This window comes from Cyprinodon tularosa, unplaced genomic scaffold (genome assembly GCF_016077235.1).
Source record: "Cyprinodon tularosa strain WSP-4 unplaced genomic scaffold, ASM1607723v1 ctg228, whole genome shotgun sequence".
In the NCBI taxonomy this organism is placed as follows: domain Eukaryota; kingdom Metazoa; phylum Chordata; class Actinopteri; order Cyprinodontiformes; family Cyprinodontidae; genus Cyprinodon; species Cyprinodon tularosa.
The window spans coordinates 563,347-580,117 of NW_024038851.1; the positions used below are offsets into that span (position 1 = coordinate 563,347).

The 16,771-nt window shown below is 39.9% G+C and overlaps 2 protein-coding genes across 2 annotated transcripts; one reads left to right on the top strand and one right to left on the bottom strand.

Annotated features, from left to right (window-relative positions):
- Nucleotides 1-774: 774 nt before the first annotated feature.
- On the bottom strand, nucleotides 775-8,430 carry nudt22 (nudix (nucleoside diphosphate linked moiety X)-type motif 22). The gene is made up of 8 exons (XM_038286545.1): nucleotides 8,339-8,430; nucleotides 6,367-6,512; nucleotides 4,834-5,401; nucleotides 4,641-4,760; nucleotides 2,438-2,535; nucleotides 1,434-1,438; nucleotides 1,101-1,192; nucleotides 775-995 (listed from the first exon to the last, which is right to left on the bottom strand). The coding sequence occupies exons 1-8, from the start codon at nucleotides 8,393-8,395 to the stop codon at nucleotides 870-872; spliced, it is 1,212 nt and encodes a 403-aa protein (XP_038142473.1). The 5' UTR covers nucleotides 8,396-8,430; the 3' UTR covers nucleotides 775-869.
- Nucleotides 8,431-9,533: 1,103 nt separating this feature from the next.
- dnajc4 (DnaJ (Hsp40) homolog, subfamily C, member 4) lies at nucleotides 9,534-16,654 on the top strand. The gene is made up of 8 exons (XM_038286608.1): nucleotides 9,534-9,609; nucleotides 9,890-10,003; nucleotides 12,467-12,581; nucleotides 12,662-12,752; nucleotides 13,260-13,438; nucleotides 15,199-15,366; nucleotides 15,674-15,760; nucleotides 15,842-16,654. The coding sequence occupies exons 3-8, from the start codon at nucleotides 12,490-12,492 to the stop codon at nucleotides 15,936-15,938; spliced, it is 714 nt and encodes a 237-aa protein (XP_038142536.1). The 5' UTR covers nucleotides 9,534-9,609; nucleotides 9,890-10,003; nucleotides 12,467-12,489; the 3' UTR covers nucleotides 15,939-16,654.
- Nucleotides 16,655-16,771: the final 117 nt, after the last annotated feature.

A 16,771-nucleotide genomic window follows, 5' to 3' on the forward strand; every position in this document is an offset into this window, starting at 1 on the left:
CATTTAATATGTTTTTTCTCTGGGCAAATTTTCCCTCTTCCATTTGGAAACAACCAACAACCCGTCCTTGGAGGATCATGAATCGGAAAGGTGAAATAACCAAAGTTTTATTTTTTTTATTTTTTCCCCCCGATGTATTACAACATCCAACTGCCATGCAGGTGGGCATTGTCAGTTTAACTATAGCGCTTGCTAATTGGAATGGTGAAGTCTTCACGAAATCTTAAATAATAGGCGCTATGCACAACTCCACCACTTCCTGAACTTCATGAGGCTCCTTTGCTTCCTGTCTTTCATGATTGGATGCACTAATTAATCCAAGTGTGTATGACCTAAGTAACTGGCCAGACACACCTGGATTAATCAGTTCGTCCAGTAATGAAAGACAGGAAACAAAGGAGCTACCTTAAATTCAGGAAGTAGTGGAGCTGTGCATAGAGCCCATTGTTGATTGCAGATGTGTCTAGTAGTTCCCATTGATTTTGCTTGTGAAGTCGGAAGATTGCCGCTAGGTTTACTGCACCGTGACGTCACTGCTGGAAGATGTCAGGGGTGAGGTGTTATGTTTGGGCAAAAATGGCCGGTCCAGGACTGATCGTGACGAAGATTGTTTTTATTTTTTTTTACGCATTAACGCTAAATTCATTAAATCACTACAAACACATTAGTTTTAGGTATAAATAATGATCCATTTATTGTTCCTTGCTGACCGGACTTCTCCTTATAGAAGATGTTTGGATTTTTTTTTTTTTAAGAAAATGGATCTAGAAGATATTATTTTCAAACAATTTTAATAATTTTAACAGTTTTATTTACAAAGTACAGAGATAAGACATTTATAGACTTTTAACACCAATGCTCCCCTCTGGTCATTTTTCCTCTCTGTGGTTTTGTTTCCTCTCTGGCTTCACTGTCTGATAGAGCAGAATGGCTCCTTTAGCCGACGGACACATCTCTGACCACAGAGGGCTGCTTCTGTTCAGCTGCAACACCTCCTGCAACACATGAAACCAGGTTGAAACAACTTCTGCAATCTTTTTTTTTAATGCATCTTCATGCTGAAGGAGGAAATTACATAATGGATCCTGAGCTGAACTGACCGTTCTGCTGAGGAAGACCACATCTGTGGACTCGTTGGCCTCTGCTCCTCCTTCCCAGTACAGCTTTCTGACTTCATCAGAAGACAGAACAGCTAAGAACACACAGATAGTGACTAAATGTTAGCAAATATAGTAATGTATAGTATAGTAATTTGATTAGCTCACTAATCTGAAACAATTAACATTCCCAAAGATTACCGCTAATTGCTATAACAGATTTTACTGGGTCTGTGTCACACTATCTTGTCTCCTGGTAGGGTTGACCCAAATGTTTGTTTGATACTATTGGTTTTATAGGGAGGTCGGTTTCACCTCAATGATACAACTCAGAACTACATCTAGCTGGTGTTGCTGCGTAGGATTAACACACAGCAGCCTCAACAGTTGATTAAACAACTTCTATAATCTGTTTTTTTCTAATGCATCTTCCATGCACTCCATCTACATGTTGTAGGCCAATAGCATGGTAATCTCTGTGGACGCTCTGATAAGATAACAGCTAATCAATATTTGCAAAAATGGTAGCAGCTGGCTAGCACAAGTGGTAAGTCACCCGTCCTGCAAACAGGAAGCCTGGGGGGAATGAGCAGCCACTTTGGGTCCTTAGGCAAGACCCTTCACGCTAATGCCTGCTTTGGGGAGTGGCGGCCTAAAAGCGGGGGCATTAGGATCTAATCCTGTGGTTCTGAGTTCAAGCCCCACTCCCACGGATTTTCACTCTAGGTCTCTGAGAAAAAGACCCTTATCCCACACACTGCTCCCCGAGGGTCGCACAATGGCAGCACAGTGCTCCCCGAGGGGATGGGTTAAATGCAGAGAGTTAATTTCGTTTCTCTGTTCTTATGACAGTGTAATGACAATAAAACCCTGGAAAAATTTTAAGAAGGCAAACAAGTCAGAGTTACAAAAAAATAAAAGAATTCTTGTTAAAAATGCGGCCCGAGGTTCATGGATCTATTAGGCTTTAGTGGCCATATCTGGAGAAGTTTAAGTATTTAAAAAAAACAGATAATTTACCTTTATACATTTTTTTTTCCAACTGTAATGTTTTACTTATGATTAGGCTATGTAAGTGATATTTTTCTGACAGACATACTTAACCAGGATAAATGATGGATTAAAATAACATTTGTTTTTTTCTTTTTTGAAATTTTACGGCACTAGTGGCTCATTTTTTCAACAGTAGGCTGACAGGAAAGGGGGTCTGAGAGAGGGGGAGAGATGCAGCAAAGGACCACAGGTCGGATTCAAACGTCAAGGACTAAGGCCTCTGTACATGGGTCGTGTGCACTAACCACTGACCAACAAAGCACGTCCCTCTAAAATAAAAATGTTACCTGATGTAGAACTCTGCGCTTGGCCGTCCGGCGCTGGTGTGGTTTAGAGCGATGCCCATCAGCACTGGAGCGCCAAGGCAGCTAAGAGGGACATTGACCTACAGACAAGACAGGTTGGATTTAATTAACAAATATTTACCTAAACTGTGCGTCTATTATTATTATTATATTATGACCTTGCTTGTCTGTGAATGGAGTATTTTAAAAGAACAAATTTCATTTATAAAAGTACAGGTGCTGGTCATAAAATTAGAATATCATGAAAAAGTAGATTGATTTCAGTAATTCCATTTAAAAAGTGAAACTTGTATATTATATTCATACATTACATACAAACTCATATATTTCAGATGTTTATTTTGTTTAATTTTGATGATTACAAATGACAACAAATGAAAATCTCAAATTCATCATATCAGAAAATTAGAATATTACTGAAGACCAATAAAAACAAAGGATTTATAGAAATGTTGGCCAACTGAAAAGTATGAACATGAAAAGTATGAGCATGTACAGCACTCAGTATTTAGTTGGGCCTCCTTTGGCCTGTATTACTGCAGCAATGCGGCGTGGCATGGAGTCGATCAGTCTGTGGCACTGCTCAGGTGTTATGATAGCCCAGGTTGCTCTAATAGTGGCTTTTAGCTCTTCTGAATTGTTGGGTCTGGTGTATTGCATCTTCTTCTTCACAATACCCCATAGATTTTCTATGGGGTTAAGGTCAGGAGAGTTTGCTGGCCAATTAAGAACAGGGATACCATGGTCCTTCAACCAGGTACTGGTAGCTTTGGCACTGTGTGCAGGTGCCAAGTCCTGTTGGAAAATGAAATCTGCATCTCCAAAAAGTTGGTCAGCTGCAGGAAGCATGAAGTGCTCTAAAACTTCCTGGTATGTGGCTGCGTTGACCCTGGACCTCAGAAAACACAATGGACCAACACCAGCAGATGACATGGCACCCCAAACCATCACTGACTGTGGAAACTTTACACTGGACTTCAAGCAACGTGGATGAAGTGCCTCTCTTCTTTTCCTCCAGACTCTGGGACCTTGATTTCCAAAGGAAATGCAAAATTTACTTTCATCAGAGAACATGACTTTGGACCACTCACCAGCAGTCCAGTCCTGTTTCTCTTTAGCCCAGGCAAGACGCTTCTGACGCTGTCTGTGGTTCAAGAGTGGCTTGACACAAGGAATGCGACAGCAGAAACCCATGTCTTTCATACGTCTGTGTGTGGTGGTTCTTGAAGCACTCACTCCAGCTGCAGTCCACTCTTTGTGAATCTCCCCCACATTTTTGAATGGGTTTTGTTTCACAATCCTCTCCAGGGTGTGGTTATCTCTCTTGCTTGTACACTTTTTTCGACCACATCTTTTCCTTCCCTTCGCCTCTCTATTAATGTGCTTGGACACTGAGCTCTGTGAACAGCCAGCCTCTTTAGCGATGACCTTTTGTGTCTTGCCCTCCTTGTGCAAGGTGTCGATGGTCGTCTTTTGGACAACTGTCAAGTCAGCAGTCTTCCCCATGATTGTGTAGCCTATAGAACTAGACTGAAAGACCATTTAAAGGCTTTTGCAGGTGGTTTGAGTTAATTAGCTGATTAGAGTGTGGCACCAGGGGCCATCAATTTTGAACCTTTTCACAATATTCTAATTTTCTGATATGATGAATTTGAGATTTTCATTTGTTGTCATTTGTAATCATCAAAATTAAACAAAATAAACATCTGAAATATATGAGTTTGTATGTAATGTATGAATATAACATACAAGTTTCACTTTTTAAATGGAATTACTGAAATCAATCTACTTTTTCATGATATTCTAATTTTATGACCAGCACCTGTAGTTCTCACGGTTGCCAGCGCTCAATAAACCGACACAACCTAACTACATGCTCTAAGGGAGAGGCCCCAGTTCACCAGATGAACATCCATGTTTTTTATCCTAAGGCAGCTGGGATCTTTAAAGCGTTTATGTGGTCAGGATAAAAAAAAGAACAGTAGAGAATTCCTTTCCTGTTGGATCCATTTATATGTATTAACTCCTGTATTTGTTTCTCTGTCCAACCATCAGTTCCACCCACTGATCCATCCACTATGACAGGCTGTGGTTTAAGCAGATTCCATCCTACCACTATAGCATTATGTGCCACTTCCCTTGCTCAGTCTGCATCAAACATGGAGACCAGTGTGGGACCACCCACCTCGTCCCTGATCTCTGCGCACACGGAGGAGAACAGCTCTGAGACGACGGCGTCCGGCCTCTGCTGCATCACTGCCATGCTGATGTGCTCCCCTGCCTCACCCTGCCGCTCACACACGGCCTGCAGACAGAAGCAACTTGTGAAACACAGCCTCAGACGGCGCATTTAAACAACTTCACTCATTAAGCATCACCTTTGGCTCCGGGTGGCCGCCGGGAATGTCCAGCAACCCCCCTGCCTCTGCCACCTTCTGGCTCCTCCTGATGAACACCACCTGACTGTCGCATGTGCACAAAACGCCGCCCACACCCAGCGGCTGAGCCAGCAGAGCCAGAGAGTCACCGAACTCCTTCTGGCCACGGCGACGGAGTTCTGCCACCTTACACGACCAGTTTGTTCCCAGGTAGTCCTTGTAGCAGGTGAGGCCCAGCCTCAGGGTGAGAAGGGAACTAGGGTGATGGCGAACAGCAGCGCCCCGCGACATGGCGGGGGACGGCTTCTCATTGAAGCCTCCATTATCTCCTGACTGATCTAGACATCCACCATTGATGTGAACATGGTCCCCCTCTGCGGCACCATCCCTCCTCTGTTCACACAGGTGGCCGTCAGAGCCATCACAGTGCAGACGTTCTGGAGAGGCCAAGCGGAAGGAATGCAGCCTGAATTTGGCCCCGTTGAAAAGCCACGGCTCCTTGGTAAGCCGCTGCGTCCAAACTTCACCTATGTGCTGCTCAAGAAGAGGATCTGTCTGCCTGTTGAATCTGAGGGAAGAAGGAGTCAGTCATTATAAAGTCTTGGTGTTATTCAACATTTCATCAGATTTTATCAGGTTTAGCTAAAGAAAAAGGAACAAACTGAGTCTTAATTCTAGGCTGCTGAAAACAAAAGGCCCAAAGATCTGACGCTTTATTACATGTCGACAAGACTGCTTCATGATGTCTACAAACAGATTAACTCTATACAAAATATCTAAAAAAAATATTTCAACAAAAATAAAGATAAACTTAAATTTTGTTATCATCATGTTTATTGGAATAATTAACACTTCAAATTCATGTTTAGGTTCATCATGAAAACAAGTCAGGTTTTCATGACGTGCCTATACAGGTATTTGAAATTAATCCCATCTGAAAGAACAATTTTTTTTATTTAAAAAAAAACTGGTTTGATAATAAGAAAATCAACTTAAATTTAATGCATGTATACAAACTATTTTATTGAGTGAAAAAAGCAGCTAAAGTCCAAAGCAAGACTTCTGGCCAGGACCCATTTACAAATGCAAGAATAATCAGCCTACTTTGAAGGAAAATATAAACTAGAGCTGCAACTAATGATTATTTTGCATTTTGCAAATCGATTAATCTGTTGATTGGTTTTTTGATTAATCGATTAATAATGAGATATCAAAAGGTTCCTTAAATAAGTTTTTTTACAGAATCTAACCCAGGGAAACTAACTTTACACTTTAGGAGTTCTGGATAGAGCATATTGACAGAAGTCAATATGCTCTATCTTTTTTTTTTTTTACAATTCTGTTATATTTACCACTTTAAGTGAGTTGTTCGGTCAGCTACAGGGATCTTTTAGAGTCTGTATTCTCCAGTTAATGATGAATCAATTACTAAATTAGTTGATTATTTCAATATCAATTAATCAGGATTAATCCAATTAGTTTAAGCTCTAATATAAACCATCTTTTCTTAAAAATCAGAGGAGATCCATGTACCTGTCAGAAAGCTCCACCTGGACTTGGTTCTCCAGCAGCCCCCTCCACTGTGCACAGTCAAGCAGAATGGACACTTCAGGGTCCATCATGTTGTCATGTGGACGACCACTGGAGTCCTTACTCCACTCTCTGAGCCTGACGGGGCCCTTAAACAGGCAGGAAGGATCGTATAAAGACAAGAAAGTTTTATAGCCGGTGAGAAAAACTAAAATACAGATAATCTTGAAAAGATCAGAAATAATTTCTGAGTTGTTTCAGTCCCCAGAAAGAAACAGCATGAATAAACATTAGGCAATGATCTGGGTAAATATGATGATTTTGTTCAATTCTGAATAGAAAGATAAAAACAAATGGACCTTAGTGAGAAAAAGAAATGAATTAGTGTCTTTATTCTGGGCTGAAAACAGTCAAAATTAAACGTGGGCATTTGTCCAATCGAATATTGATGTTGCGATAAATTTCTCATCTTGATAAGAATTTTGATTTATCGTCTAATTGATAAATGAAAATAAATGATGTTACAAAAAAATTTAAAAAGTAGATTAATTATGACTTTTTTCTTCTGTTTTTCTTTGCTTTGGGGGATTGACAAATTTGAAGAATATTATTAAATGTGGTCGCTGTGATAAAAATCACTCTTCTTTATTTAACTGGTGTCCTAAAGAAGCCTGGTTTAAATCTGTAGTTTTCAGCAGCAGATATTAGTGGAGCTATGATTGCTTTGGCATGTAGACACAGCCATACAGTTAAATAAGAACTGTAAAGAAGTAAGGATTATTTTTTCATCCTCACTTTTATTGTTCTGATGATAGCACCACAAAATAACCTGATCAGATTTGAAGTCCATTGGCCAGCCCTAGTTTGGTTTTGTCATCATACAGGAGGTTAAATATTTCAGGCTTGGTGGGTGCAACACATCCAAGCCTAGACTAATTTATTTTTTTATTTTTTATTTATTTCAGCCACTGAAATTAAGAAATGATTCCTTCCAACATTTCTACTGAAACAAGAGTTTTTCTTTTTTTTTTCAAACATCAAGAGGTTTAGAGGCAATACATTTACATACAGCTAAAATATAAACAAAAGTACCACCAGTACAGAGTTTGCTCAACCTTGGCAGCACGTTGTTGCGTCTTTCTCAATGGTTAGGCAGTAATTGTGGATAATGGCCTTACTGCAAGGACGGAATGAAAGAATCAATGACAGGAACATAAAAAAAAAACTAAAGGTATTTAATCCTAATCTTAATCTTTGAAATATCTAAACAATAATTTGGTGAGAGAGGAAAACATATAAGGGTATCATTAGTACTGCCAGGAACACTTGCATGAATAATTAGCAACTTCTATAAACTTTCTGGATCCTTCTTAGCAGATAAACAAAGATCATGATGTTGACATGTTGGACCCGTAGAAAGAGATTTAACTCTTGATTTGTTAAGAAAAATAAACAAAAAAACAGGTTAAAAATTTCAGCATTGCAAACTCTGACTCTTTGCAGTAAAAAAAAAGTACTTCCTGTTTAACATGAGACAGTAAACTGCGTAAGTTTTAGCATATGCTAGTTCTCTGACTGCTAAAGGCTTGTTAATTACTCTATAATCGGTGACACTTCATGTTGCTCTTTAACCTGCACAGATACAAGGGGAGATTTAATGTTGAATTCGCTACTTTTAAATGTAAAACCTACTAAACTTCCCACTACCACCGCCCTATGCTGAATGACTCCTAATATTAAAGATTTAAGGAGGTATCAGAGTTTAAGGTCGTTTCTGGTTTTCATACAGGTTTAAATATTTTGGTTTAATAAAGTCAGGACTGTTATTCTAACTGTCTAAGTAATTCGGATAACACGAACTGCAGTCAAAATACCATACTAACAATATAATATAGAATCAACTGTTTCTATTTAGAGAAAAAAAAAGTCGAATAAACCTAAATCTTAAAGTTGTTTTTTTATTATTCTGTCTCACCTGTATAGTTTTACTCCTGCTGCCTTCATCCAGGCTCAACTGCCGTTTCTTCCTCATTGCCCCTCTGTGCTGGATTTCAGAAAATCCTTCATTAGCACCACCCGGTGGCCAACACATAGAACTGCAGTTCTATCAGCTGGAATTATGAAACAAGAAATATAATTTTTGCTCGAGAGTGTTCGTTTATTTTTGTAAATAAAATCCATAATGCTTTTTATATTTACTTTTTTTTTTTTTTTTTTTTTTAATATCACATGGTTACCCACCCGGAACAATTAGGGGTGTGTTCCTAAATTGTTGGCTCTTGTCAAACTGTTTAGCATCAACACTGTATTTCCTGTCATTTTCAAAATAAACATCTACATGTTAAAAATAAAACAGCAAAAAAATTATCCTTCCTCTTCTCCATTAATGTAGGGATTAAAAGCGTCAGAAAAATAAAACCAGACAGGAGCGGGCAAAGGTAGAGCCTAGATCACATTTCATACATGTAGTAATTCCGTCAACAGGTGGTGTCGTTAGCATGATCACTTTATTATCTTCAGCTTATTATTATCACTTTATAACTGACAGCTCTATGGAGGAGGATTAGGGCCACTGAAAAAAATGAAAAAAGTAAATTGATTTTTAAATATTATTTCAGTTTAACATGGTAAAAAAATTCAGAATTCTTACTTCAATCTCAGAATTCTGACATTAATATCAGTATTTTGGATCTTAATGTAGATGGGCACCATGAAGGAAGAGACGTGGGAGCACTCAGCTTCACTGACAAAGATGTGAGTTGTTTGGGAGGGCCAGTAGGGCAACTTTTTATGTGCCAGAGGGGTCCCCGGTGATGCTATTTCATTAATGGAAGAGCAGAAGGTGATTAAAGCAAGAGAGATAGTTTAGTCTCTAAAACAGACATGGTTACGGCTTGTTGCTAACATGTTTGTTAGCTGTCAGAATTCAGTTAGAATTCTGAGATTAAAGTCAGATTTCTGAGATTACATTTAGAATTCTTAGAAAAAAGTCACAATTCTGAGATTAAAGTCATAATTCTGATTTCTTTTCCCCCATATTAAACTAAAGTCAAATTCTGACCCTTTTCTTATATTGTACAGAACTAAAATGTTAAAATCAGTTTCCTTTTTTAATTTTTTCAGTGGCCCTAATCCTCTTCCGTACAGCAGTTACTTTATTTGGAAAATACGTTTCATTTCCGGTCCCATTACGCTAGCAGCTTGATGTATTGGAAAACTGAAGCGTTACGAAACTGAGCCCTTCTGGTATGTCACCTTTATGGTTTAACTTCTACTTATATTCTTTACTGATTATATTTCACACATAAAATAATCATGGAAAAGACGTTTATTTGCGTTTCTCTCTCACTGTCGCCTCGGAAAAAACATTTGAAGCTAAGCTGCGTTAGCATTAGCAGCAGAACTAAGTGTTCTGTGAACTCTGTTTTGTTTTTTTACTGATATCCTGCACTATTTCATATAATTTCTGGGTTAAAAGCAGCGGTGGTTTACTTTGTTTCACTTTTAAAATCTCTTCCTGGTACAGGAAGCTCTGGTTCCTGCTTCAGGGGTTGTTTTGTGATTTTATTCATCCCATTCTCTGCTGCTGGCAGATGTTCCTCTGCCAACCTCAACAGCTTAAATGGAAACACAGTGAAAGGTAAACACTGAATGAAGCACACACTGAATTTACCTGCAGGGATTAATAGATTAGGAATTAATTAGTTTACTAATTTGCTTCTAAAGTCAACATAAAGATGAATAGATCAACTTTGTAGAAAGGCTCAACATTCTAAACATTGATTATTCATCAGTTAGTTCAGTGGTTCCCAAAGATTTTCTTCTGGGCCCCCCTTTGGATTACAATAAAATTTCCACGCCCCCCCCCCCCCCCCCGCCCCCGAAAAAAAAAATAAATAAAATAAAAAATCAACTGGGCACACACAGCTTTCAACCTGATATAATAAACCTATACACATATTTTGTTTTCAAACTCCACTGAAGTTTATTTCACACTTCAGGTTGCAACAAAACAAACTATACACCATCTTTACAGTGGAACACTTTTGTGTAACTGTATTTTTTTCATAGTTCTATACTGTAGATTAGAAGAGGATTCTTTGTTGTCTGTGTTATTTTAAACATATTTCTTTTTTTTTTATTTGTAACAATATTTAACTTTGCTATCATCAATACATTAAAAAAGCCTCTGTGCAAAATGGAGTGAAAACATTGAACAGCTCCCTGAGAGTTTTTTCTTTGTACTTTAATCCTCCCATCTTTTCAGTGGCTGTAGTGAGCCTGCTTGTTGCTGTAGATCTTCTCAAATCTGGGTTGCAGTGTCACAACTGTCCATTATGCTCAGTCAAAGCAAGCCCTTTTTTTTTTTTTTTTTTTTTCTTTCTTCATTCATCCATGCCGCTTACCGCGCCCCCCCTGCAATGGCATTGCGCCCCCCCTAGGGGGCGCGCCCCACACTTTGGGAACCACTGAGTTAGTTTGACCTCTCCATCTAGTTGTGAGGAGCATGCATGTTAATACAATGTCAGGACATAAAGGCATGTCCATTCTAGAAAGCCTGGTAAAAGGCAGGTTAAAAAACCATTCAAAGGTCCATAATGTTGCAGCAATTTTTTCCAATCTTCCCTGGAGTTGTCATCCAAGCCAATTTATCCAAATGCCAAACAGTTTGAAAAGCAAGTTTGATTTGCATTGGGGAAATCTTGTCTAATTAAAGAAATCATAGCTGCAAAACTTTGATTTAGTGAGCAATGAAAACAGAATGGGTGAATAAGTAGCGCCTCATGATCTTCTGAGCATCTGACGCACGCAATGCACTCGACGCGCAATATCAACCAATCAGAGAAGCTGATCTGGGAGCTGGCAGGGAGATAGACACAGCACTGCTGATGCAGATCGCTATGATCACTCCTCTGAAATGGTTCACTAACGCCTTAATTCACTTAAAATTCAGAAAACCTGCCTGTGAAATATGTTCGATTTTATTATTCTGATGCCTGCAGTTTGGATTATGTACGTGAAAAAAAAACTTCCAGCCTCGAACAGTAGCCGAAAACCCTGAAGAGGCGACCTGGCCTGAGGCTGCCATTGAAGGGGATTCCCAGTGACAGATCTCCGCAGTGGTACAGGGGTCTGAGCGGCTCCGACAGCCGAATAATATTTGAAGGCAGGATCGTAATCTTGAGTCCTGCGATGGACTGGCGACCTGTCCAGGGTGTACCCCGCCTCTGACCTGTAGACAGCTGGAGATAGGAACCAGCACACCTCGCAACCCTTGTTCCTTGCTTATCATGATGCTCTTGGCGCTTCAAACAGACCTCTGAGATTATCAGAGAGCAGTTGCATTTATACAGAGACTTGATTACACACATATGGATTCTATGTATCATCATCAGTCATTTAGGTCAACATTGGATCATTCAGAGATCCTGACTGAACTTCTGGAGAGTTTGTTGCACTGAAAGGAAAAGGGCCAGTTTTTTTCACCCCAATCTTCAGTTTTTATTTGTTAAAAAAGTTTAAGATATCCAATAAATTTTGTTCCCACTTGTTGTTGATTCTTCACAAAAATAACAAAAATTGGCAAAAGGTCAAAAAGTTCAAGGGGTCATTTATAAGGCACTGTATAGCTGGTTCTGCACACTGATGGATGATGAGGTTTTCGTGGGTTTTCTGGGAGCAACCTTTCCATATTAGCTGCAGCATTATAAATTAATAACAGTTTCCGATGAGTTATTTTTATTCCAGTGAGGTTGGATGTAAACATTTAGAGAATCTATGACCAGATAATAATTTTTTCATATCTTGTAAAAGCAGGATGAACTCCAACCTCCACCATCCTTGATCTTCTACAGGGACTTGCTGTCCTCTGTTAAAATCTTCCTCTATGATTCTGTTCCTGTGATATTATCATTTACATGGTTTTTCCCTGTATTTCAATTTTTTTTCTCCATGCAGTGTAAACAAGTTAATTTCCAGAGGAAAAAAAAAAAAAATCCTTTTGGCATACTGGAATTCATTTGTTTTCATTTCTAATATACCCTGATAGAATTCATTAAGATGCAATCTCTTCCCATTTGTTTTCTATGTCTTTCTGCTGCAGGTCAGTATTGAACATTTTCCATCATGCAGCTAGAAGCTCAGCTGCGGCTATGCCAGAGTTGTATTTGGTGCTGCAAGACAGGACTGCGGATGCTGTCTCAGAGCTATGCACAAAGGTAGGAATATATGCTTTATTCTGTGTAAATGTCCAGGTTTAATTGCCAGTCTGGTGTTTTGATTATTGTTGTCATGACAGAAAAGCTGTGAGCTACTATGAACTACTGGGAGTCAAGTCAGACGCCTCCGTGGATGAAATAAAGAATGCTTTTTTTGACAAATCAAAGAAGGTACTTCCTTTTACCAAACTGAATTATATCTGCTGGTGAAGATTTTCAGTCATCCAGGTCATTCCAAAAAAGTAAAAAAAAAACAATCCACTGGACTTTGTTTGCTAGTTTGAAGACGTTTCGCTTCCCATCCAGGAAGCTTTTTCAGTTCAAAATGTCAGAATTAGCGCTGAGTTCAAGGCTTTATAGAGTGGACCAAAAAACAAAGCCTAGTTTTGGCTTTGAAAACATGCAGTTGAATTATATTGGCCACAAGAGGGCGACATTTCCTAAGCTAATCAGTGCTTTCTTATGGTTCTCAAAGTTGGCTTCCTGTTTTCATGGAGTGTTCCTGAGTAATCAAGGATAAGCATTTGTTTTTATGGTGCTGTTCTGTTTTCATTTTTAAGGTGAGGCCTCTCCCTGTAGAATTAAAAAAAGGACACCTCAGTTTGGATTTATAAACTATTCATGTGCATAAATATGTATATATATATATGTGCCGACTCTGGTTCACTCGTCCTGCAGCTACACCCAGACAGCAACCCATCGAACCCGGAGCTGCACAGTCAGTTTGTTGAGCTGAACGAAGCCTACAGAGTGCTGAGCAAAGAGCTGAGCAGGAAGGAGTATGACTTTAAACTCCAGCATCCGTACCGAGGTGGACAGGCCTTCAGCTCCACCTCTAGTCACACGGTGTACAGGAGGTAAGGACTCGCACACTATGGTTGGGCTGTTCTCAGCAGTTACTGTTCAATCAAGGAAAAGACAAGAGACCAAAAACCCTCCAATCTCTGTGGCATATTACTAAACGTATGAACTGGTGTATTTAAGAAGTTTTTCGTGTCATGCTGAAGCTTCACGGAGAAATAAGAGACTGCTGGACTAGCTGGATCAGAACCATTAACGTTAATGTAGAGGATGCCAACTCTAACCAGACTTCAACTGGAGCTCTGGGTCAAGATTGAGTTTCTTTTCAATCAGACCGTCCAGGTGTGTGAAATGTTTAATATCAGATAATAAAGGAAATCACCCATAATTATCGTTGCTACAATAGGGGATCTGTGATGCTGTGGGCCAGTACTTCATGAACACTCTAAAGTTTTACATTTTCAAAGTTTTTTAAAGATATATTGCAGGGACCCAGTACCAGAAAACTGAAATGTGTTGTTTTTAAGGATGAGCTATATGGACATTAAATTTAATCATGTTTACTGGGATTATTGAGTGAAGCCAAAGCCCTGTGGATAAGACAGTGAAAAACAAAAATCTGAATAAATCTGTCAGAATATAGAGGTTTTCATTTGTCACCAACTGGAGTTTTTCTTCATAAATCACATTTCTGAAAACAGTTGTTGATAAAATGAATTCCATCCTTAGTCACTCTCAGCTGTTCTGACAGCCTGTAGACAAAGAGCTATAGCCATAGAGCCGACTTTCTATGCCTGATAAAATCTACTAAATGCCAACCTGAAAGAATTTGACTTTTCCAGTATTCCCAGTGTGTGATTATTCTACTGTGACATAAGCTGCGTCTATTCCAATTCAATCCAAATCAGTTTATTTATACAGCGCCAATTAACAACACGTCATCTAAGGCACTTTAGAGAGCACACGCTGTCAGATTTGTTAAGAAAACCAGCTGATTGTATCCAGTCATTGTCTTGAAGACATGCTCCTCCTGAATTAGCCTGAGGCGACGACCATCATTTGCATTTTGTCATTGACAATCCCTCACACTGAGCATGCATGTAGCGCCAGTGGAGAGGAAGACTCACTTTTAATAGGAAGAAACCTCCAGCAGAACCAGCCTCAGTTTGAGCGGCCATCTGCCAAGGCTGACTGGGGTTAAAGGAGACAGAAGCAGACATACAAAATGCAACTGTCAACAAGCTCCAGAGGCGGCACTGTTCAGGAAACACACAGCCAGGCAGACAAGCTCCAGCTCTAATGTCAAAGAATGAAAGAGAGCACATCCAGTTAGTCACAGTAAAAGAAATGATTCAGAGTCTTTTAGCATGTTTTTACCAGGAGCCCCGATAAATGCAATTATTACTACATGCTTATTATCCAATGCAGCCATCTCCAGATGAGGCCGCTCTTTATAGGCCTAAGATTCCTACGTGATTGGAAACAAAACCAAAAAAAAACATGAGAAAAAAGGATGAACCCAGATTCATGCAGATTTTTCTTGTAGCTTCCCTTGAGCTTTATGCACAAATCTAGAAGGTATACCTGACCTAATAAGCCATGACAGTAATCTAGCACAAGTGTAGTGCTGCTTTGTTTCAAGCCTACAGTAGCGAATGGATTCCTCTCCTGCTGTTACATTAAAAACCTCATCTGCAGATGTTTCTAAGATCTGATGTCTGTTTTTCTGTGGGTTTCAGCACCACTCTGATTTCTCCATTCAGCCTGCGTGCATCACTGCTGATCATCGTATATTTTTTCCCTCTCTTCCTCCCAGTACTACCGCTAGTGACGACGTTCGTTACTGGGAACAGTTTCGTCAAGCCCAGACTCCTGAGGCAACAGCGGAGGAGAGAAAGGAGAAGAGGAAGAGAAACTACAAGCTGGTGGTGTATTGTGTCATCACCATGATGCTCAGCGTAGGAGCGCACACGATTTTCTTCAGGTAAGCATTTTCGTAGCTCAGCCTCTGTACTGGTCGGGGATCTGGAAGAGGAAAACCATCAGATAGCCTCCTGCTAAGCGGCGTGTTTCCCTGCATGCCTATGTGGTTTGGCACAACCTGGCGACTAATTTCCTGCCATGTTTGTCTCCATACAATGACTCTGTGCCTCTCGTGTTTGCCGAGAGTCACTTCTTTGTGAATCTGAGCAGCTGTTATAACAGCTGAACAAACTAATAAACGCAGAGGGGTCTGGGGGGGGGTCAAGCAAACATGCAGTAGTCGGCAGTTGTTTCTCCTTCTTCTTCAGGAAACTGGAAGAAGTTCATAATAACTTCATGGACGAGAAAGATCGAGTCATTACAGAAATCTACAACGAAAGCAAAGAGAGGGCCAGGTGAGTGAGCCCCCCACCCCCACACACAGATCGATGAGTGTCCAACAGTGGAAGCTAAATCTGCCGTCTGGTCTTCTGCAGGGTCAACGGTTTCAAGAAGCAGACAGAAATCCTGCGGCAGAAACACGCCGAGTTTCAGGAGAAATTGAAAATGAATAAGGGAGGACAGGAAAAGTAGGGAGGTCTCCTCCTGCCGTCTCAGGATGTGGATGGACCTCCTTTTAGGGCTGTAAAAGGGTTTCCTTTTCCAGCTTTCTGTGTCCAATTTGCGAATCAGACCAGATCCTGATTTAGCGGATGATGATGGGGATGCGGGATACTTTCCTTTGGCTACGTGTTGCTGCTACATCACGCTCAGGTATTCAGTGCCTTGCAAATCTACTCATACCCCATTCAGCTTTTTCCGTTTTGACACATTACAACCACAACGTTCAGTGTGTTTTACTGAGATTTCCATCAATGTTTCATCAAAACAAAGCAGTACAGAAATGTGAAACAGCGGAAACAGTTGGAGGTTCAGCTCCAATGACGGAACTTTGTAGAAGGAAATATAATCTAATATAAATATAATAATTTGTCTTTTGAAGTGTTTCTGTGCCATATTTGCACATGAGGAGATTAATTCAGTATTTCTCTTTAGGTCTGGACTTTGACTGGACCATTGTGATATATGAACTCATCCTTTTGGTCCTAAGCACTCCGGTGTACCTCTGGCGGTATGTTTCAGTTTGCTGAAAGGGAACCTTTAGGCTGGAAAGTTAAATTTTGTTTTTATTTAATCAGACCACTTTCTACCAGATGTTTGCTGGATCCTCAATACAGCTTGTAGCAAACTTTAGCAGGATGTCTTTTAGTTTTCTTATGTTTTGTGGTTCTTAGCCTTTATGCTGTTATCTGCTTGTTTAGTTGCCTGTCAGATTAGGTGGATAGCAATGTCCTGGCAGGCTGTGCCATATTCCTTCCATTTTCTCAAAATGGACTGAACAGATTCTGACCTGCCTGCTGGGATCT